Source organism: Papio anubis, chromosome 2 (genome assembly GCF_008728515.1).
Source record: "Papio anubis isolate 15944 chromosome 2, Panubis1.0, whole genome shotgun sequence".
Lineage (NCBI taxonomy): Eukaryota > Metazoa > Chordata > Mammalia > Primates > Cercopithecidae > Papio > Papio anubis.
Window position 1 is genome coordinate 179,982,416 of NC_044977.1, and position 22,736 is coordinate 180,005,151.

Here is a 22,736-nt window from a genome sequence, read left to right on the forward strand (position 1 = left end):
ATTATTAGAAGATACTGTGGTTGTCTTGGTTCATTTTGTGCTGTTATAGCAGAATACCACAGACTGGGTAATTGATAAAGAACAGAAATTTGTCACAATTCTGAAGACTGGGAAGTCCAATGTCAAAGTGCTGGCACCTGGTGAGGGACTTTGTGCTGTGTCACCTGTGATGAAAGGTAGAAGGGCAAGAGAGTGCTAGTGAGTGAGAGAGAGCAAGAGGGGAGCCGAACTGCTTAACGAAGCCCCTCTCTTGATAACTAACCCTCTCCCTTGATAATGACATTAATCCATTCATGAGGGCAGAGCCCTCTTGATCTAATCACCTCTTATTATGTCCCCATGTCCCAACACTTTGGGATTGGGAGCGCATGAACTTGGGGGACACGTTCAGACCATAACAATGGAAATGTTGTTTAGGAGGTTCAGATTAATTAATTAGCCTTTTCATGGGGAAACATCTCACAGTGACCAAATGAGAGAAAGACTTTTTAAAAAAGTCAAACCCAGATTTGTCTGGGACTTCACTTTGATTACAGTAACTTAGATTCATATATAAAAATGATTCTGAACAAGGAATTTGTGGAAAGAATTTTTTTTTTAAGGCTAGCATATTTAAATTATAAGTTTAGTTTCTTTATTTTCTGGTTTCTGGGACTATTAGATTTAAGTAAGCCCATATTTAGTCTCTATAATATAATCAGTCAGAGAAAGAACTCCTTTTGAAATTTAATCTCATTTTTAAGTACCCCTGAAAATGGAAATTATTTCAAATTCACACAATGGGAGAGAGGTAAAGACTTCCTCAGTTATAGACACATAGATTTAGCAGCTTTAGTTTTACAGCTTTATTTATGGGTTAAAAGTTAAGACAGAAGTTGGGTGTGATGGCACCTGCCTGTAATCTAGCTACTTGGGAGATTGAAGTGGGAGGATCATTTGAAGCTAGTAGTTTGAGGTCAGCCTGGACAATATAGTGACACCCCTTCTCAAAAAAAGTTAACACAGAACACACTCGCTGGTCCATATTTCACAGGACAGTTATTCTTAATTGATTTACACTCCCAAGAAGGCAAACAGAACAGACAGGAAGTTGACCAATAAACCATACTCTCTGTAGTTTCTCATTCAGGAGAGAATAATACCCCATGATTCTGATGGAGATCATTAGGAGGTCACACTATTAAACCAACTTTCTAGTTTTGGCTACTAGCAAAGAGAAATAACTTACTGGTCCTATGCAAACCAGAAATGAAAATAAAATCACAATCAGGAAAATCAAAACAATAGATAAAATGGCAGCAATGGTAAAATTACTGCTTGGAATCACTTCTGGGGCCAAGAAAAATTGTACCTGAGCTTAATACAGCTCATGAGTTGCAGTTCTTGAACAGTGCAGTTTATGTGGCCCCAGAAGATGGATCTTCTTGGTCATCTTGGTGGATCTTCAAAGATGATGAAATACAATTTTCAAAAAGATATAGAAATACACACATATACACACAGATACAAAAACATGACTCACATGGAATGACTACATGTCAAAGATTTATTTGACTCATTAATGAAGGACCTAGCAAGATTGTAAATCGATTTTGTGCAAGTATTTTCTTAGTTATGATACTAGGTTGTAGGTATTAAGGAGATTGTCCTTATAGAAAGAATACTTGCTGATGTGTTTAGGGATGAGGGCTCATAACATCTAACTTCAGTTTCAGATAGTTCTGCAATAAAAGAAAAAAAGGTACATGATTATGTGTTTGTATGGGAAAGGAATAGATAAAGCAAATGTGGCAAAATGGTAATTGTTGAACCTACGTGATTATTTTGTGGGCTTGCAATTTTTCAAAATGGGGAAAATAGGTATATATAAGATTATATAGTTTAATTCCTGTTCCTCTTTTTCCCTCCATCCATTATTCCCACTGCCCCATAGTTAATTTCCATTAATTTCTTTTTTCTTTTTCTTTCTTTGAAATAGAAGCAAATATATACATACACAACACACACATACATACACACACACACATACATTGCATATTCTCACTTCTCATTCTTACTGAAGTGGTAGTATGCTATTAATATATACAGTGTTATATACCTTCTTTTCTCATATAACAATGTATCCTGAAGGTCTCTTCATCTTAATTCAGCAGTAGCTAGATCATCCTTAGAGCTTCTTTATACTTCACTGTGTAAACCACAGTTTATTGCTGTCTCCTATTGCTGGATACTTGAATGTTTCCAGGATTCACTATTATAAACAGTGCTACAGTAAAAAATCACGTACACAAGTTATTTTGTACTTCAGCAGGTGTCTTAGCTTAGGCTGCCATAAGAAAACCATAGACTGGGTGGTTTAAACAACAGAAATTTATTTTCTCATAGTTCTGGAGCCTGGAAATCCAAGGTCAGGGTGCCAGTATGGTCATATTCTGGTGAGATTTACAGATGGCCTTCTCTCTGTGTCCTCATATGGTGAACAGCAAGAGCAAGCCCTCTGGTGTCTTCTTCTTATGAGGGCACCAATCCCCTGTGAGGCCCCACCTTCATGACCTCATCTAAACCCCATTATTTTCCAGAGGTCCCATGTTCAAATACCATCACATTAGGAGTTAGGGATTCAAAATAAGAAATTTGGGGAACACAGTCCTGTACATAGCAGCAGGTATATCTTAAATAAATTAATAGAAATGATGGCTGATAGCAAAATATAAATATGTCTGTAATTTGTTATATATTTGGATTGTTGATCCACTTGGAATTTATCCTGATGTGTAGTGCTAGATAGGGATCCAGTTTTTAAAGTCTTCTTCCAAATGGCTAGCCAGTTGTCCCCAAACCATTTATTATAATAGCCTTGTTTTCCTCACTGATATGAGATTCTGACTTTCTCACACATTAGATTCATGGTATGTACTGGGATCTATTTCTGCTTTTGTTATTTCATTGACGTGTTTATCTGTTCATACTCCAGTTCCATATCATTTTAGTTATTTATACTAGACTGTTTTAATGTCTGATAGGTATTATTATCTCTTATTTTTTGAATTTTCTGCCTATTCTTGCTTGTTTTTTGAATTTTGTCATTTTCTGAATTTTCTTGACTATTCTTGCATATGTTTCTTCATATGAATTTTTTTTTGTTTAACTATTATGGAAAACATCAAACATATATAAAAGTATGATCATTGAATTTCCATTACGCAACTTAAGTGCTTATCAGTATTTCACTATTTTGTGTTTTAGCTATTTCCCCTTTCCTTCTTATTTTTTTGGAGTATTTTACAACTATCTCACCTATCATGTCATTCTTAAGTTTTTTAGCCTGTATCTCTAAGAGATAAAGATTTTAAAAAATTAAAACACAAAAATTTAAACAAAAAATTTTGTTAGATGGCTCATTATCCCAATCTAACAAAATTAATATTAATATGAATTAGTAGTCATAATCCATTATTATCCACATCTAGTTTAGTTTTCCCTGATTTTTTTCTCAGGGGTCTTGGTTTGTTCAAATCAGGATCCACACAAAGTCCTCACTTTGCATTTGGTTGATATGCTCTGTGAATCTTTAATTTGTAACAGCCTTCTCCTTCCCAACTTCTGTGTTGAGTTTTCTTCACTTTTTCTTGTTCTGTATGTTTTTTTACTACGATTTCTGTGATGTCTATTTTCCCTTTTGCTCCTCGTATAAATGTCTCAGTCTTGCTTTCTTAAATTCGTATTTTTCTTTACTTTTGTGAGTTCTGCCACTTCCTGTTTTATATTCTTTTGCTATTTGGCTATCACTCACTCTGGTTTGGGCAATCCAGTCTTCTATTCTTTTGGTACTGTCATTGTGTTCTTAAGTATTTTAGTTTAGTTTAGTTTTTGGCATACTGTTTTCATCTACTTTGCGGCAACATTTCTTTGGTGAGTTTCATTATCTACTGGAAAGATATACTGCTTGTTTTCAGTTTTTTTCTTATGGTTTTTTTATGTTGAGAGATGAGTTGCCTTTTCAGTTACTTGTGTTTGAATGAGATTTATTTTGCTGGAGGAGGTTCCTGTGTGGGGAAATGGGCAGGGTTAGCTTTACAAGCATCATTGTGTTAAGGGCTCCCTCCTAAGGTACGCTTCTCTGGCTCTTAAAGCCTACCCTGGATTAGGAAGAATCCTACTACCTCCATACCTGTGCTTCCCTGAATTCCTCACAGCCTTTGCATTTCAAGTTGCTGCAGCTACTTTTAGGGTTTATATTTTGCTGGCATTTTCTGAGTGCTTATGCCTTTTCTTCTCCCTCCCTACTTTTCTGTTCTCTGTTTCTGCTTCCCTTAGCAACCCTGTCTTTTTAGTTAATCTGTCTACTTCTTTTTCTCAGCAGCTCTCTTGGGATGAGACCCTTCAGCATCACATTTTTTTCTGTGATCCCCTGGTGGCGTGATAGGGGCCAGTTGGCTTTGCCTTTATCATCACCTGGCAAGGTTTACTTATCCTGTTTTATTGTTTTCAGATTTGCTTAAAGTAGTTTTAACTGAGGGTGGCACCCTTAGCACTCCCTTGTTTTCCCCCTCTATGTATAGGGTACCTATGGTTCTGGTACTAGTGTTTGCTATTTGGGGGAGGGTTCAACCACATTTACAAATCAAATTTGATTTACAAATTTAAAAAGTGATTTAAATTTGTGCAATTTCCCATTTCCTAGTTTACACTGAAGGGTAGCTTTTGTTTTGTTTTGGTTGTCTTTCTCTAAGCTTGATACCAGCTTTGGAGGTTAAGATTTTTATCATGTTAAGGAACTATATATCTATTTCTATTTTACTAAGATTTTTAAAAAATCAAGAATACTGAATTTTATCAAATTCTTTTTCAACATCTATGGAGAAATTTGATTTTGTAACATTATTTTCGAGAATTATATAAGTAGATTTTCTAGTATTAAACCATTTTTGTATTCTTGTAATTTTGGTGTTTTAGACTTGCCTTATCTCTTCATCTGGTCATTTTATAGATGTAGATGCTTTCTATATGCCTGATAATATAATATATTTTCTATTTGTGGAGTCTAGTGTTCTCTATGTGTGGTAAGCCAAACTTGTTAATTGTGTTGCTCAAATCTTCTATAATCTTACATTTTTAAAAAATCTGGTCCAGCCATTGCTGAGACAGATATGTTAAAATCTTCCACTTTGATTATGGGTAGATGTATCAATTTCTCATTATAATTGTTTATATAGAAACTATTACAGGCAAATGTAAGAAATTTTATATCTTTCTGGCAAATTGGCAAATATTAAAAGATTATGTATTATATTTATCCCTAATAATGCTTTTGGCCTCATTGTCTATTTTATATGATGTCTTTATACCTAATACCACCTAAATTTGTATGTGGCTTATGTTCTTTTTTTTTTATAAGGCCAAACTTAAAAAAAAAAATTATTATTGATATTGACATGTTCACTTCCTGTGTTGTTGCGTAATTTTTTTCAGATCCACCCTTTCACTGAGGGTTAGTTCCTGCCTTCATGCGAAGGAGTGAAAGAGTTGCATCTCAATTCTCTGTGTTGTGTGGTTTCAAGACCCTTGTTTCAGGTCTCCATGGGGGACTTTAATAAGTTTTAATTGCTAATTCTTTGGATATAGAAATAACCAACAGCCAGATGGGGCACAGTGGCTCATGCCTGTAATCCCAGCACTTTGGGAGGCTGAGGTGGGCAGATCACTTGAGATCAGGAGTTGGAGACTGGCCTGGTCAATATGATGAAACCCCATGTCTACCAAAACATACAAAAATTAGCTTGGTGTGGGTGCGCACACCTGTAATTCCAGCTTCTTGGAAGGCTGAGGTGGGAGAATTGCTTGAACTTGGGAGGTCACAGTGAGCCGAGATGGCGCCACAGTGCTCCAGCCTGGGCGTCACAGAGTGAGACTCTGTCTAAAAGAAAGAAAAAAAGAAAGAACCCAACAGCCAGCTTTCTTCAATGTCAGTTTATACTGATTGGCTCATGGATTTCTTTTATTATCTTGATAATTTGCCTATGTGTTTATTGGGATGGCTGTTATGTATTATCCTTCAGTTTTCAGGTATTTTGTGATGGGAGAATTTCCAGATAATCCTGTCAGCCACATTGCTGGAAATGCAAGTCTTCAAATTAAATATATATTTTTGAAACCAATGCTTAAATACTTGGTGGGGAAAGAGAAAGAAAATCATCTCCTTTTTTTGTTGTTGTTGTTGACGTTTTTCTTTTTAGCATGCAGCAGAACTGATTAAAACAGTGGCATCTCGCTATGATGAATATGTTAATGTGAAGGATTTTTCTGACAAAATCAATCGTGCCCTTACTGCAGCAAAGAAGGATAATGACTTCATTTATCATGATCGAGTTCCAGACCTTAAAGATCTAGATCCTATTGGCAAAGCCACACTTGTGAAATCCACCCCAGTCAATGTACCCATCAGTCAGAAATTTACTGGTATGTCAATTATTCAGACACACGTTAATCTTATTTTCCTCTAGTTTACTCTGTTTTTCCTAGCTAAAAATCACATATTTGCTATTGTATGCTTTGAATATAATTCGCTTTCATGTTGTTTAAAATGAATATAAGAATAAATATTGTATTGTGTCAGTGCAATGTTAAGATGGAAAGTAAACAAAGCATATGTAAAGTATACAGTGGTTAGAAGACTTGAAACTGTGTGTTTGATGAAGACTGTAGCACTTGTCATTTTGTTAACATTTGTTATTTAAGATGCTGTCATTAAAAATAAACAAATATGGCCGGATGTGGTGGCTCACACCTGTAATCCTAGCACTTTGGGAGGCTGAGATGGGTAGATTGCTTGAGCTCAGGAGTTAGAGACCAGCCTGTGCAACTGGTGAAACCCTGTCTCTACAAAAAAAAAAAAAAAAATTGGCATGGTGGTGCATGCCTGTGGCTTTAGCTACTCTGCACGCTGAGGTGGGAGGTTTGCTTGAGTGTGGGAGGTGGAGGTTGCAGTGAGCTGAGATCGTGCCACCATACTCCAGCCTGGATGACAGAGTGAGATCTCTTCTCAAAAAATAAATAAATAAAATAAAATAAAAATGGAATATAAAAATAAACCACAAAAATACTGTTTTTTTTTTCTTTTTTTTGAGACAGAGTCTCGCTTTTGTCGCCCAGGCTGGAGTGCAGTGGCACTATCTCCCTCACTGCAACCTCCGCTTCCCGGGTTCAGGAGATTTCTCCTGCCTCAGCCTCCCAAGTAGCTGGGACTACAGGTGCCTGCCACCACGCCCAGCTAATTTTGTATTTTTAGTAGAGACAGGGTTTCTCCATGTTGGTCAGGCTGGCCTGGAACTCCTGACCTCAGGTGATCCACCTGCCTCAGCCTCCCGAAGTGCTGGGATTACAGGCATGAGCCACCGTGCCCAGCCTGTTTCTTCAAACATGTAAACTTCTGTAGTGATATTTGTATGAGATAAATAAATGTTATTATATTGTAGATGTATACAACAGATGGTAGCCTCTAGCTGAGATCCCAAGGAGAACATTCTGTTACTGGGAAAGGGTGATTATATGTTCATTTAGCAAACACAAAGTGTTTACAATGTGCCAGGCACTCTTTAAGCACTTTACAAATATTAGCTCATTAGTTTTCACAAGTGCCCTGAGAGGGGTACTGTTATTATCCCTATTTGATGAGGATACTGATGCACAGAGTGGTTAAGTAATTTCCTCAAGGTCACATAGCTAGGAAGTGTTGGAGCCAGAAATAGAATCCTGCTGCTGTGACCCACTCAGTCAATTTTTAAATTTTTTTTGAGACCGAGTGTTGCACTGTTGCCCAGGCTGCAGTGCAGTGGCACCATCTCAGCTCACTGCAACCTCCGCCTCCTGGATTCAGATGATCCTCCTGCCTCAGCCTCCCCAGTAGCTGGGACTACAGGTGCCTACCATCACACTGGCTAAATTTTGTATTTTTAGTAGAGATGGGGGTTTCACCAAGTTGGCCAGACTGGTCTTGAACTCCTGACCTCAGGTGAGCTGCCTACCTTGGCCTCCCAAAGTGCTGGGAGGGATTACAGGCCTTAGCCACTACTCCCGGCCCCTTGCTCAGTCAATTTAATCAACAAATGAACAGCGTCACCGAAGATCCCTCACACATCTGAAAAAGTTAAAGAAAATTAAGTTCAAAGAAGAAACTTTTCATTGTTGCCATTGTCCATGAATGTAGTGATCTAAAAATTCTCTTTATCATTGTGTTTTAAATAGTGATTTAGTTTTGATCTTTAAATATCAATAGACTATTGATATTTTGATCTTTAAATATCAAATATTTATAGACTATGTAAATATTAGAAAGAAAATATGAAGAGTTGCTTTTACAGTTCGGATTTTTGTCTTAAAATTTTGTTGTAATTTCTCTTCCTAATTTTAGATCTGTTTGAGAAGATGGTTCCTGTGTCAGTGCAGCAGTCTTTGGCTGCCTATAATCAGAGGAAGGCTGATTTGGTTAACAGATCAATTGCTCAGATGAGAGAAGCCACCACTTTGGCAAATGGGTAGGTAGAGCTTAATTTTAGAGCCTAAAGTTTTCCGTTTGGTTGTTCTTTAGTTCATGAACATTTTAGTTTCTGAGCTTAGAGCTAAGTGTCAAGAGTACATAAAATAGAAAATGTAGACACACACAACCATTTTTGGTGAACATTGTATTTATGAAGCTCTAGCAAATATAGTTGGAAGAAATTATAGAAACAAGGTGAGGATATTTGATTAAAAATTTGTATTTTAAGATGTATTTATTTGGGGGAAATGAGAAGAAGAAATGAACTCAGATACATGGTACGTTTATAGTGTTCCGAACCAATTTCGATAACATTTTCGATAAATGTTCATAGAAACTGAAATGTCCATTAACAGGTGAAAGAGTTTAACAAACTGCTCTATAACCATAAAATGGAATACTGCTCAGCAATAGAAAGACTCAAACTGATACACATAATGTAGATGAATCTCAAAAACTGTAGCTAAGTGAAAAAAAGCAAAACACATTCTAAGTATATACTGTACATAGTGCAAGTACTGTATATGTATATGCTAGAATGATTACCCTTATTTTAAATTGTATAAAAAGTAAAACTAAACTTAAGACACGGAGCAGATCAGTAGTGGCCAGGGGCCAGGAGAAGGAGGACTGGGAAAGGTGCATGAGAGAATTTTTTTAGGGTAACAGTAATGTTCTCTATCTTAATCATAGCGCCGGTCATATGGGTTATGGAAGCTGACCCCCTTGCACAGTCAAATCTGCATATAACTTTTGAGTTAACTACTAATAGCCTGCCGTTGACCGGAAGCCTTACCGATAACATAAACAGTCAGTTAACACATATTTTGTATATGTCTTATATAGTATATTCTTACAAGCTAGAGAAAAAATGCTATTAAGAAAATCATAAGGAAGAGAAAATATATTTATTATGATTAAATGGAAGTGGATCATCGTAAAGGTCTTCGTCCTTGTCGATTTCATGTTGAGTAGGCTGAGGAAGAGGAGGAGGGAGGGTTGGTCTTGCTGTCTTAGAGGTGGCAGAGGTGAAAGAGGTGAAAGACCACATATACATGGACTCATGTAGTTCAAATCTGTGTTGTTTAAGGGCCAACTATATTTCTCTCGTAGTTGGCTTGCCTTTTCATGTTTTTAGTTTTGATTAATGCATGGATTTTACCATCATTTTTCTTGAACAAGAAAGGGATGTAAGTTTACGCTAGCATGTGATTAACAGACAGTCCGAGATTTTACAGAGCTTATTTTCTGAGGAGTTCATTGTATTACATGATTTCATTTGCCTTTTTGTCTTTACATAGTAGGTAGGGATATGTTCCTCCCTTCCCCATCATGTAAATGAAATAACTCAGGAATTGTTATTGTGCCACAAAACTGAGAACAGATGAAGATTCTGTAATGAATACTTAGGGCATCTATTTTCTGTTGACATTTTGCCTAGATGATATGAAATTATAACTATTGATTCTGTTGAAAGAGAGCAGAAAAGAAAAAAATAATTTGTGTATTGTTTCTGACTTGTTAGAGATACTGTAACAATCAAAAGTATAAAAGACTTTTTTTAGGATAGAATTTTTGACTTTTAATTACTTAGACTGAAAGAAGTTTGAACTGTAAACCAATGATACCTAATATATTTTAATGTGGTCATAGTTTTTCTTATTTTTTGGCTTTTTTTTTTTTTCCCCCCCGAGACGGAGTCTCACTCTGTTGCCCAGGCTGGAGTGCAGTGGCGAGATCTCAGCTCACTGCAACCTTCGCCTCCTGGCTTCAGGTGATTCTCGTGCCTCAGCCTCCGAAGTAGCTGGGATTATAGGTGCCCACCACTATGCCTGACTAATTTTTGTATTTTTATTAGAGACGGGATTTCACCATGTTGGCCAGGCTGGTCTCGAATTCCTGACCTCAGGTGATCTGCCTGCCTTGGCATCCCAAAGTGCTGGGATTACAGGTGTGAGCCACTGCACCAGCCTATTTTTTGGCTTTTAATTCTGAATTGTGAACTTAATTTTTTTAATGATTTTGGTTTAATTTCATCAATCACTGATTTTTTTTGTTTTGTTTTTCTGTTAATCTTTGCTTTGTTTTTCATTGATAGGGCTTATCTAGTTTTTCTGGGTGCTAACTCCATTGCTGTTGATTTGGTTATAGAAGATTAAATTAAATAAAGTAAATATTGATGAGGAGTTATTTTAAATTGTTTTAGACTTCAACATAATATAGTATCTCATTTTTTCAGGGTGCTAGCTTCCCTTAATCTTCCAGCAGCAATTGAAGATGTGTCTGGAGACACTGTACCTCAGTCTATATTGACTAAATCCAGATCTGTGATTGAACAGGGAGGCATCCAGACTGTTGATCAGTTGATTAAAGAGCTGCCTGAATTACTGCAACGAAATAGAGAAATCCTAGATGAGGTATGTTTTATAAGATTTGCTTTTCAAGTATAAACACTGTGATCCCTTGATGTCCAGCAGGGATTGGGCCTGGAGACATCCTCATGCTAGTGTTCACAGTGTAGTTAGTATTCATCACTTTGGTGAATTTACTGTGGCCCAGAGCCTTCTCTTTAGCATAAGAGAAATTCTGGTTGAGTGAGAATGGGTTTCATTCGTATCTTAAGGGTAAGTAAGTACACATTAATGAAACTCAAATGACCACTGTGTAAAACTAGTATACCAAGATAAATTAACTATTATACAAACTGTTCAGTCTTTGTAATTATTGACTTATTTTATACATAGGCAGATCAACTTTCTTGTAATCATGGAAATTAGACAAAGGAAGTTAGGCCATCAGATGTTTTATAAGGCAACTGCATCCATTTTCCAGTAGAGATGGCATTTTATTAGTAGGAGTGAAATATTATTTATAGTTTTTTTGGCTAAAGCTAACTGTTGGCCAGTGTTATTCTCTTTTTATAGTGCTTTCACCTCTTCTCCCTAATTGGTAAAGTTTCTTTCCTTAGCAAAAATACATTTCACTGGTTATATGGGCTTTTGCCAGTTTAGGAGTCATGTTACCTATTTTAGATGACTTATCAATGCTTTAATCTATGATGTTTTGATTTTTCAGTTAACTTTCAGAGGATATTGTATTTATACCATTTCCAAGTACTTTGGGGTAGGGGCAGAGTACTTGAGAGAGTGTGAGTCTTGTGGATGAGAATATTTACCTCCCAGGGTCATTTAGATAATTAATTAAGCTAGAACAGTAAGATGCCTAGCCTTTGGACTATAGGATATGCTTTAATAAGTTACAGCTATTATTACTATTATATTCCTTTAATGATGATGGTGTATTGCAGTTACTTTAACTGTTATGATGATGAGATAGTGATTATTACTCACCTTTCAATCCAAATCAGCTTTTGAAAAAGGTTAAGGTGGAAATTTACTGCGTTGTTGACTTGAGAAAGCTGCTATTTATGAGGGGTTCTATATTAATTATACAGTTGACATTCACCAGCCTTATTTGTGTAGACACATTCAATAAACAGAAAAACTAAAGAAATCATAATTGGTATTACGTACTTCAGTACTAAAGCTTTTCTGTGTTGTACTTGATAGAAATGCAGAATCTCAGGCCCCATGTCAGACCGACTGTATCAGGATCTGAATTTTAACAAGATTCCCAAGTAACTTGTGTGTGCCTATTAAAATTTGACAAACACTGTTGTACCTTATAGTTCTTTAAAATTTGTTGATTTGTGAGTAAAGAAGCATATGATCTGGTGTTTCACTGAAAGGACATTTTTCTAATGTCCTTTTTAAAATTATGTCTAATAATTTCTTTATTAGCCATAGGGAGAAGAAAGTGGAGAGTATTGTATAAGACCACATGCAAGTGGCAGCAGCAAGAAGTAATTGTCTGATAGTGAGGGAGGAGACAAACACTAAGAAATGCAGGCATAGCACATCAAATGAAAAGCAGTCTTGGGACATTTAGCAAATAGAAGTAAGAGTAAATCATCATTTAATAGTTGGTAGTTTACACATAATTCATTGGTTAAGGACTCAGAATGTAGAGTTGTATTTGGATTTGATTCCCAGCTCTTAAACCTACCTGTGACTTGGGGTAAAGTACTTAATATCTTCATGTTTCAGTTGATCATCCAAAAAAATAGGGTTAATATTAGTTAGCCAATAAGATAGTTGTGAAGTGGAATTTGTGTGTACTACTTAGTAGTTATATAAATATTAACTGTATTTCCTTTTAAGTTGCTATTAATTGAATATGTATGTTTGGTTTTGTAAATTTTTTTTGATAGAAACATTGTCTAATGTGTCAATTGTGAGAAGCATCTTTAGAAATATGAAAACATAAAAAAACCTCACATTAGTGTTTATGCATAAGTCTGTTGTCTAACTTAATGTGAGGTACTTTTATTTATCTTACTTGATGTTCCTAACAGCCTTGTGTGTGTTATTCTGTCACTTGTACTTGGAGAGTCTGATTTTTAAGTAAGATGTAAATTTAAGTTGTAAAGCTGATACTCTTTTTGAGTGTTCATCTCTGGTAGCTTTCAGAAATTTTGTTTTGGTCTTGATTTTTATAAATTTGAAGTGTTCACTAGTTTTTAAAAAAATAATAATTTATCATACTTAGGATCTTTATATCTTAGATCCCTATCCATGGATTCTGTTTGTTCATTCCTTTTTGTCCATTCTTTCCATAATCTCCTCATGAATTTCTTTAGATTGATAGTATCAGTTCTACATATCACTTAACATTATCTTTAACATTTCCTGTTTGTGTTCTTGTTCTTCTTTCAGGGGGACTATCTTAGACCAGCCTTCCAGCTCATTAATAGGCTCTTCAGCTGTGTTTTTTAACATTCTTAAGCCATTCTATTGAGTGGTTTTGTTGTTGTTAATTTTATTGATCTTTTTCATTTCTAAGATATCTAATTCCTCATTTTAAAAACTCACCTATATTTATCTTACAACTGCATGTAGGTTTTTTTTTGGGTAAAATTCACATAATGTAAATTTTCCATTAATTTCCTCAAAGTGTATGTTTCAGTGGTTTTCAGTTTATTTGCAGTGTTGTGTGAGTATCATCCCCCTAAAAGAAATCCTGCACCCATAAACAGTCTCTCCTCGTTCTCCCTTTCCCCTGCCCTTGCCAAACACTAATTTAGCTTTTGTCTCTGTGGATTTATTGAAATGTCTTCTGGACATTTCATATAAGTGGAATCATATAATATGCGGTCTTTTGAGTTTGGCTTTTTTAACTTAGCATAATGTTTTTAAGGTTCATCCGGGTTGTAGCATGTATCAGTCCTTCATTTCTTTTTGTGACTAAATAATATTCCATTGTATTCTTAAACCGTATTTTGTTTATCCTTTCCTCAGCTGATGGATATGTGGGTTGTTTCCACTTTTTGACAATTCCACATATAGTAGTGCCCCCCTTATCTGCAGGGGATATGTCCCGTGACCCCCAGTGGAGGCCTTAAACTTTGGATAGTAGTGAACCTTAGTATTTTTTGTTTTTTTAAATCTGATAATCAAGATGGCTTCTAAGTGACTAACTGGCAGATAGTATATACAGCGCAGATACACTTGATGAAGGGATGATTAATAACCCAGGCAGGAGGACGGGAGCAAGAGATTTCATTACACTGTTCAGAACTATGTACAATTTAAAACTTGTGAACTGTTTATTTCTGAGATTTTTCATTTAATATTTTCAGACCATGGTTGAACTCGGGTAGCTGAAACTGCACAAAGCAAAACCATGGATAAGGGGGAGACTACTGTAATGCTGCTATATGTGTACAAGTTTTTGTTTCAATGTCTGTTTTTAATTTTCTTGGGCATATACCTGGAGCACAGTTGCTGAGTCATTTGGTGGGTTTAAGTTTAGCTTTTGAGGAACTGTCAAACTCTTTACCACAGTAGTTGGACCATTTTACATTTCTACCAGCAGTGTGTGAGGGTTCCAGTTTGTCTATATCCTTACCAACCCTTATAATTGTCCATTAAAAAAAAGTACAGCCACCCTAATGTGTGTGAAATGGTATCTCATTGTGGTGTTGGTTTGCATTTTCCTAATGATCAGTGATGCTGAGCATCTTCTCATGTGCTTGGTTGCCATTTATGTGCCTTCTTTGGAGAAATGTCTGAGTCTCTGGCCCTTTTAAAAATTGGGTTGTCTTTTTGTTGTTGAATTATAAAAGCTCTTTATGTATTTTGGATACTAGACCTTATTATATATATGATTAACAAATATTTTCCCCCATTCTGTGGGTTGTCTTTTCATTCTCTTGATAGTATTTTTTTTGATGGAGGAAAGTTCTTTTGATACAATAGTTTATCTGTCTCTTTGTTGCTTGTGCTTTTGGTGTTATATTTAGGATTCCATTGCCAAAAATTTATGAAGACTTATCTTTATTTGTTCTTTTATAGTTTTATAGTTTTTTTTTTTTGAGATAGAGTTTCGCTCTTATTGCCCAGGCTGGAGTGCAGTGGTGAGATCTGGGCTCACTGCAGCTGCCTCCTCCCATCAATTCTCCTGCCTCAGGCTCCCAAGTAGCTGAGATTACAAGCATGTGCCAACACACCCAGCTAAATTTGTATTTTTTAGTAGAGACAGGGTTTCACCATATTGGTCAGGCTGGTCTCGGAATTCCTGACCTCAGATGATCCGCCTGCCTCGGCCTCGCAAAGTGCCGGGATTACAGGCGTGAGCCATTTCGTCCAGCTGAGTTTTACAGACTTTTTGTTTGTTTGTTTGTTTTGAGACGGAGTCTCGCTCTGTCACCCAGGCTGGAGTACAGTGGCACAGTCTCGGCTCACTGCAAAATCCGCCTCCCGGGTTCACGCTATTCTCCTGCCTCAGCCTCCCAAGTAGCTGGGACTACAGGCGCCCACGACCACGCCCGGCTAATTTTTTGTATTTTTAGTAGAGACGGGGTTTCACCATGGTCTCGATTTCCTGACCTCGTGATACGCCCGCTTCAGCCTCCCAAAGTGCTGGGATTACAGGTGTGAGCCACTGCACCTGGCTGAGTTTTACAGTTTTAACTCTTAGGTTTAGGAGTTTAATTCCTTTTGAATTATATCTTGTATGTGATGTGAGGTAAGGGTCCAACTTCTTTTTTTGAGTTTAGTTATTCAGTTTTTTCCAGCACCATTTATTGAAGAGAATGGTCTTGGCACCTTCCTAGAAAATCGCATGATTTATATGTCTATACTTAGGCCATTACCACATTGTTTTTACTAATGAAGCTGTATAGTAAGTTTTGAAACAGGTGTAAGTCCTGCAACTTTTCTCTTTTTTTGCAAGATTGTTTTGTCTGTTTGCAGTCTGTTGCCATTCCATACGAATTTTAGGATCAGCTTGCTGATTTCTGCAAAAATAAACAGTTAGAAGGTTGTTAAAGATTGCATTGAATCTTTAGATCAATTTGGGGAGAATTGCCAGTCTTAACAATATCAGGTTTTCCAATTCATGAGCCCAGGAAGTCTTTCCAGTTTTTTAGGTCTTTTTTCTCAACATTGTTTTGTAATTTTCAGTGTAAATGTCTTGTCCCTCTCTGGTTAAACTTATTCGTAAGTATTTTATGCTTTTTTGATGTTATTGTAAATGGAATTGTTGTCTAATTTCCTTTTTGGATTGTTCATTGGTAGAGTATAGAAATGCAGCTGGTTTAATATTCTGCAACTTTGCTGAATTTATTATTTCTAATAGTTTTTTTTGTGGATTATTTAGGATTTTCTATATATAAGGTCATATCATCTGCAAGTAGAGGTAGTGTTACAACTTCCTTTTCAATTTGGATGCCTTTTTGTTGTTGTCGTAGTCTAATTGTCCTGGCCAGTGCGGTGTTGGACTGGTGAGTTGGACTGTGACAGTGTTGGAATGGTGAGAGTGGACATTCTTGTCTTGTTCTTAATCTTAGGCGGAAAGCTTCCAGTGTTTCACTATTAAGTATGTTAGTTGTGGGATTTTCATAGATGGCCTTTATGAGGTTGAGGACGTTCCCTTCTAGTTTGTTGAGGTTTTTTGGTTATGAGTGTTGGATTTTGTCAAATATTTTTTCTGCATCTCTCAAGATGATCATACGGTTTTTCCTTCATTCTACTGATGTGGAATATTCTATTAATTGATTTTCAGGTGTGAATCACTTTTGCATTCCTGGGACATCCTACTTGTCATGGTTTATAATCCTTATAATGTGCTGCTGGATTTGGATTGATAGTATTGTGTTGAAGATATTGTGTTTATATTCATAAGAGATACTGCTTTGTAGTTTTCTTGTAGTATCTTTGCCCTTCAACTCATATGCCTTAGGGTGTGTCATTTGTAAATAGCATGTAGCAAGATGTTTCTTTTTAATTTAATTTGTCTTAACCTGGAAGGTTAAACCCTTTAATTTATCCCTAATTTCTTAAAATATATTAAATGTATTTATTTTATATTATTTATCTTGTAATTCCAATATCTGTAGTTTTTGTGGGTTTGATTCTACGATTTGTAGTTTTTGCTGATTCTTGCTTATGGTGGCTTGTTTTCTCTTGTGTTCAGTTTTTTTGTTACTGTTTTTTACTTTAAAACTTTAAAAAATAGTTTCAGATTTACAGAGACTTTGCAAATTTAGTGTAGAAGGTTCCTGTGTATTTTTCACCTAGCTTCCCTGAAAGTTAAAATCTTATGCTGTCATGGCACATTTGTTAAAACTAGGAAATTGACAGCGGTACAGTATTATTACTCAGATTTTACCAGTTACTCCACCAGTGTTCCTCCTTCTGTTCCAAGATCCAGTGCAGAGTACTGTATTGCATTTAGTGCTCAGTGAGTTTTGATTGTGCATTCATATTTCCTGTAATTTATTTGTGGGAATTCATTGAGATCTAGGTTTAAGGTGAATTCTAGAAAGGATTTGTGTTCGCTTCTGCCATAAAAAGGCATTATATACCTGGCACCTCCTTAAAGTTAAGAGGTTTTTTCCTTTCTTTTATAATCTTTTAATTATAATTTACCTTAGGACTTTGTGTCACACAGATAGTGTGGTTTCTAGTCCCAAGTTCAGGCTTTTGATCTGGAATCTCAGATAATACTTCTTCAGACAGGCATGTTTTCTTCTGTAGGGCAGTTTTCTGTTTTAAAGATTCATCCACTGAGAATCACCTGTTTGGAACTATACTGGTTTGAAGGTGGAGAGTGCTTTTGATCTGACCTCTCACCTTTTATTGTCCCGACCTATGTTTCTTGTTGACGTTCCATGTTCTAAATTCACAATCCAAGCCAATGGTGAACTACACAGCTGGTGAACTATGGATGGGTGGGCCAAATGCTGGCTTGTTGCTTGCTTTTGTCGTTAAGGATAATTTTTATCTTTTTTAGAGCATTGTCAAAAAGAAGAATTCTGTGTGACATAGACGGTGGCCCACAAAGCCTAAAATATTTACTCTGTGGTGTTTGACAGAAGTTTGCTATTCTTTGTCCTGAGCTATCAGGAATTGTCATATATTGCTGGTGCTAGCACAGTGTCTACTGGTAGATTAGTATTTTCTTGTGTTTCTGGCCCCCTACTATCCTGTCATCTTATCTATACATTAAAAAGGCATTTAAAAATATGTAAACATAATTTTCTGTTTATTGTATTGGAATGGAAGTCTAAATCTTTTATTTTCATGTAATTGATCAGTTTTCCCCTTTGTTTTATTTATGGCTTCTATTTATTTTAATCTTAAAACTTTCTTTAAATTGGTGTATGGATGTAAATAGTCTCTTATTTATTTTTCCTTTTTTTTTTTTAACTGAGAAAGGTAATAGCTAATTCAGCCTTAAATTTATAAGACTTTTTGCTAAATGCATTATAACTTAGATGTCTGCAAGAAAAAAGTCGATTTATATTCTAACCTAGTATTCCCATCTCACCAAATTCTCACTTATATTGTGTATGAACATTTGTTTAATGCTTTACATTTTTTATACCAGAAATGACATTTCAGGGTTCTTTTTGCTTCCGTTTAAAGTCATTAAGGTTGTTGGATGAAGAAGAAGCAACTGATAATGATTTAAGAGCAAAATTTAAGGAACGCTGGCAAAGGACACCATCCAATGAACTGTATAAGCCTTTAAGAGCAGGTAAAAATGTGTATAAATGACCTTCATTTAAATAAATTCCCAATTTGGACCCACATTTTTGCTTGATTAAATTAGGCTCAGTTGTAAATTCATTTTTACTGAAATTGTTTTTCCTCAGTTTTAGTATAAAGATTTAAAAAGTTCACAAAAGTAATCTGCCCATTGTCAGAAGTACAGATTCTTAAGAAGGGTATAAAGTGAAAATTAAAATGATCCTCCAACTTTCATTTTCTATTCTAAGCTCTGTGCATATTTTATTTTATTTATTTAATTTTTTGAGACAAGGTCTCACTCTGTCACTCAGGCTGGAGTGACATAGGTCACTCCAGGCTGCAGGATCATAGGTCATTGCAGCCTCAACCTCCAGGGCTCAAGCAATGCTTCTACCTCAGCCTCCTGAGTAGCTGACACTATAGACACATGCTACCACGCCTGGCTAATTTTTGTTTTGTATTTTTTGCAGAGATGAGGTTTTATCATGTTGCCCTGGCTTGTCTTGAGTTCCTGGGCTGAAGTGATCCACCTGCCTCCACCTCCCAAACTGATGAGATTATAGGCTTGAATCACCATGCCTGGCCCCTGTGCATATTTTAAAAACATAAATGAGGGCATATTGCATTTATGGTTTTGTAATGTTTTTTCATTTAGTAGTGAATCCTGGGTGGTAAAAAAAAAAAAAGAGCTTTAAGTTATTTTGAGGCCAAACTTATGCTGCTTAAGACTTGGATTATTAAGATTTTGTGCTAGCTGAGATAAATGCTGTCTTCATGGTGGCTGCAGATTAGTTTTACTTATCTTTGTAAAAAGTTTGCATATTATTGAGATATTTCTAAAAATAAATCTTTTTTTTTTTTTTTTAAAGTCACATTGCTCTTTTGAGAGAGGAGTACTTTTAAAATAAATGGACCAATTTTTGGAGAGAATAATTTCTTCCTACATTCATGAGTTGTAGGAAAAGATTAATATTAATTAGCTTTTATTTGGCAGATAATAACTACCAAGTATATTTTAAGGTATAGCTATGCTTTTGATTTTATAAGTGATTTTGTCATCTTTCCAAAAACGAGAATGCAAAGACTGTTAGGAGCTGTTTTTATTATTAAGTGAATAGGGGTCTATAGAAGGGGAAGATAAGTAAAGTTGGAGACTAGAACTCAACATATAACCAGCCCATAAACGTTGCTGTTAGAATCACTTCTATGCTCTCGAAACTTTTATTTTCTCCCAGAGGGAACCAACTTCAGAACAGTTTTAGATAAAGCTGTGCAAGCAGATGGACAAGTGAAAGAATGTTACCAGTCTCATCGTGACACCATCGTGCTTTTGTGTAAGCCAGAGCCTGAGCTGAATGCTGCCATCCCTTCTGCTAATCCAGCAAAGACCATGCAGGGCAGTGAGGTAAGAAGGGCATTTTGATGTGGGTGGTCATCTGCTTAAGAAAACCACATTCAAGCCATTTTATATAAAGAACTGCCAATTTTCTTATTGTCATCTTTAAAAAAATGCAGAAATAAATTGGGGTTGTTATATTTAAAGTAGTATATAGACTGTGTAATAGATAATTATACTAATATTAACTATCCTATAATAGTAACTTCCATTTATTGAATGCCGTTTTTTGAACTAAATTTTAGATACTTCACAGGTCAACATTATTTAATTCGGGTTTTATAAAAGAGAGAAACTTGGAAGTATAGAAATTTCCTGAAATGAAAGACTGGGTATGGCCGGATACACAAATTCTTTATTTCTTACATTATTCTGTACTCCCTTCCACCTTGTTTCACTGGGACTACCTTTGAAATGAAGATTGACAAGGTGTGCATGTTAATAAATGGATAGCACCATCATGGTGTTTCTACTGATGACAGGAAAGAGAAAATCGAATAGTAGGGCATCTGATTTGGAAAGTCCTAAAAGAAGAGAAAGTGCAAGTATAATTTAATGGCCTATCACTGGAGGTAGGGTAAGTTAGTAGAATAAGATAGAGGTCCCAAATCTCTGCACAGGAAAACAAGCCAAAGGGCAAGAAATACTGCTGAAAACTTCTTGAAAAAAGTGAATTTCCTGGGATAGTAAGTTCTGAAAAGTATTAGTTTCATTCCTTATTTGTCTTTCCATAGAAGCATTTTATATATTTCATATATTTATTCCAAGACCTACTGGATATCTGCTCTGTGTAAGGCACTATGGTGGATACATTGGAAAATTAACATGAATTATACACAGGCTTTACCCTCAATTTATGATCCATTGTGGAATATCAGTCATGTACAAGGATGACTGTAATATAGGGAAGAAGTTTAAAAATGTCACAGGGAAAGTATAGGAGGTATGTTATGGGGATTTAGATGAAGTACTTAAATTTCAGTAATTTGGAGCAGTTCTCTTCAGAGGCTTCTTAAGAGATTGGCGCATTACGAGAACAGAGTGGATAGGCAGAAAAAGTAAACGTGTAGGATCAGAGAAGGGCCGAGTAGTGGCTGTGTCTAGAGAGTTATCAGAGGTACAGAGGATCTGCACACACAGCTTTTACTCCTGGTTTCTCGTGACAGAAGGTTTATAGACATGTTGAGAATGGCTGGAATCTATTTATTTATTCACCAAGTGTTTGAAGGCCTACTATTCCAGAACAGTGCTGAGCACCTTAGTCCCTAACATGAAGAGACAAAAAATTCCTCTGGGTTACCTTTAGTGTAGGGTAAATGCACAGGTACTGGGCACCTCTCAAAGGGAAGAGAAAGCTACATAGTTGAATGTGCATTGAACCTGAATGTGACAGGGGAACCCAATGGAACAAGGAATATGAGTTAGTTGCTTTGAGGACGTAGGGGAGAAAAGGGAGGTGGTCAGAAGGTTAACTTGTAAAGAACAAAGAACCCGAAGAAGAAACTGCAGACCCTTGGAACAGCAATAAATTCTGGTACCTTTTTTATTTTAGAAAAAGATCTCTGTTTAGTACTCTCTTCGTATTCTTTTTGGTGTCTTGTACATGACTCAGAACTATGTGGCTTTCATCCCTTGATTCTTCTGCTTTCAGTAGAAAAGCAAAAATGGTTTGTGCTAAGCAAAATCTGCATTAGTATGCACTGATTTGTTGATATTTTATTCAGTTGTATCAGTTTTATTAATCCTTAGTTGTGTTACACAGGAGAAAGGAACTTTTGTAGTCAATATGAAGTCATTTTATGGAAGTTTCTTGACAGGGAACCACAAAAATTTCAGTACTCTCTGTATATTCATTTGTCATATGCCTTTATCAAATAAGGCAAGCATCAGGTGTATCAAAGCTATTTCAGATGGTTGTCATAATAGTTGATGACACATTTTAGCCAGAATTTTTATGATAAAAACTGAGTTTTTTGATTGCTGATTAGAGTGATGCAATGTACACGTTTTATTAAAAAGTCCAAGTTTGATGGTAGGGCGGTTCTTTTCTTTCATTGTGAAGAAGCCTACTGTCTAGTTACTTATTTTCAGTCTCTTCAGGCATCTGGTTTTACATATTGACATACTCTGAAAAATTTTGCAGACTAGTGGTAATCTGTATTTAAAAATTTTTATATTAAATACCTAGGATCACTTGTGATTGGTTGCCTATGATCTACTGTGGCATGAAATCTAGTCTATGGTTGGCTGGCCAAGCCTTGGCCCTAATGTATATGGGGCTGAGTCTAGCCAGAGGAAGGAACATCTTTTTTTGCACAAGGATGATGTTCAGTTACACTCAAAGTGTTACATCTGCTGGGAGTAATGGGGGGTGGGGGGGACCTTTAAAAAAAACGCTTTACCTCCTTAGAGGTACAGCATAGAGAGAACTGTTTAAAACTGTGTGCCCTCCCAAAGGAGTGCCTTTTTTGGATTCACAGACTAGTGGAGGATCTGCAAACACAGCTTTTACTCCTGATTCCTCATGACAGAAAGTTTATAGACATACTGAGAATGGCTGGAATCTCTTTATTTATTTACTCACCAAGTGTTTTTTGAAGGCCTACTTATTCCAGAACTGTGCTGAGCACCTTGGTCCCTAACATAAAGAGACAAAAAAACTCCTCTAGGTTACCTTTAGTGTAGGGTAAATGTATCAAGTTTCTGCTTT

General features: G+C 36.0%; 1 protein-coding gene across 2 annotated transcripts in view; it reads left to right on the forward strand.

Annotated features, from left to right (window-relative positions):
• The window catches only part of LOC116273852 (programmed cell death 6-interacting protein), a 73,276-nt gene that overhangs the window by 31,525 nt on the left and 19,015 nt on the right, over nucleotides 1–22,736 (forward strand). For both annotated transcript variants that reach the window (XM_031663839.1, XM_031663840.1), the window contains exons 8-12: nucleotides 6,237–6,459; nucleotides 8,411–8,534; nucleotides 10,776–10,953; nucleotides 18,526–18,637; nucleotides 19,866–20,035. In XM_031663839.1, the coding sequence (XP_031519699.1) occupies nucleotides 6,237–6,459; nucleotides 8,411–8,534; nucleotides 10,776–10,953; nucleotides 18,526–18,637; nucleotides 19,866–20,035 (807 nt within the window). The remainder of the gene's footprint in view (nucleotides 1–6,236; nucleotides 6,460–8,410; nucleotides 8,535–10,775; nucleotides 10,954–18,525; nucleotides 18,638–19,865; nucleotides 20,036–22,736) is intronic.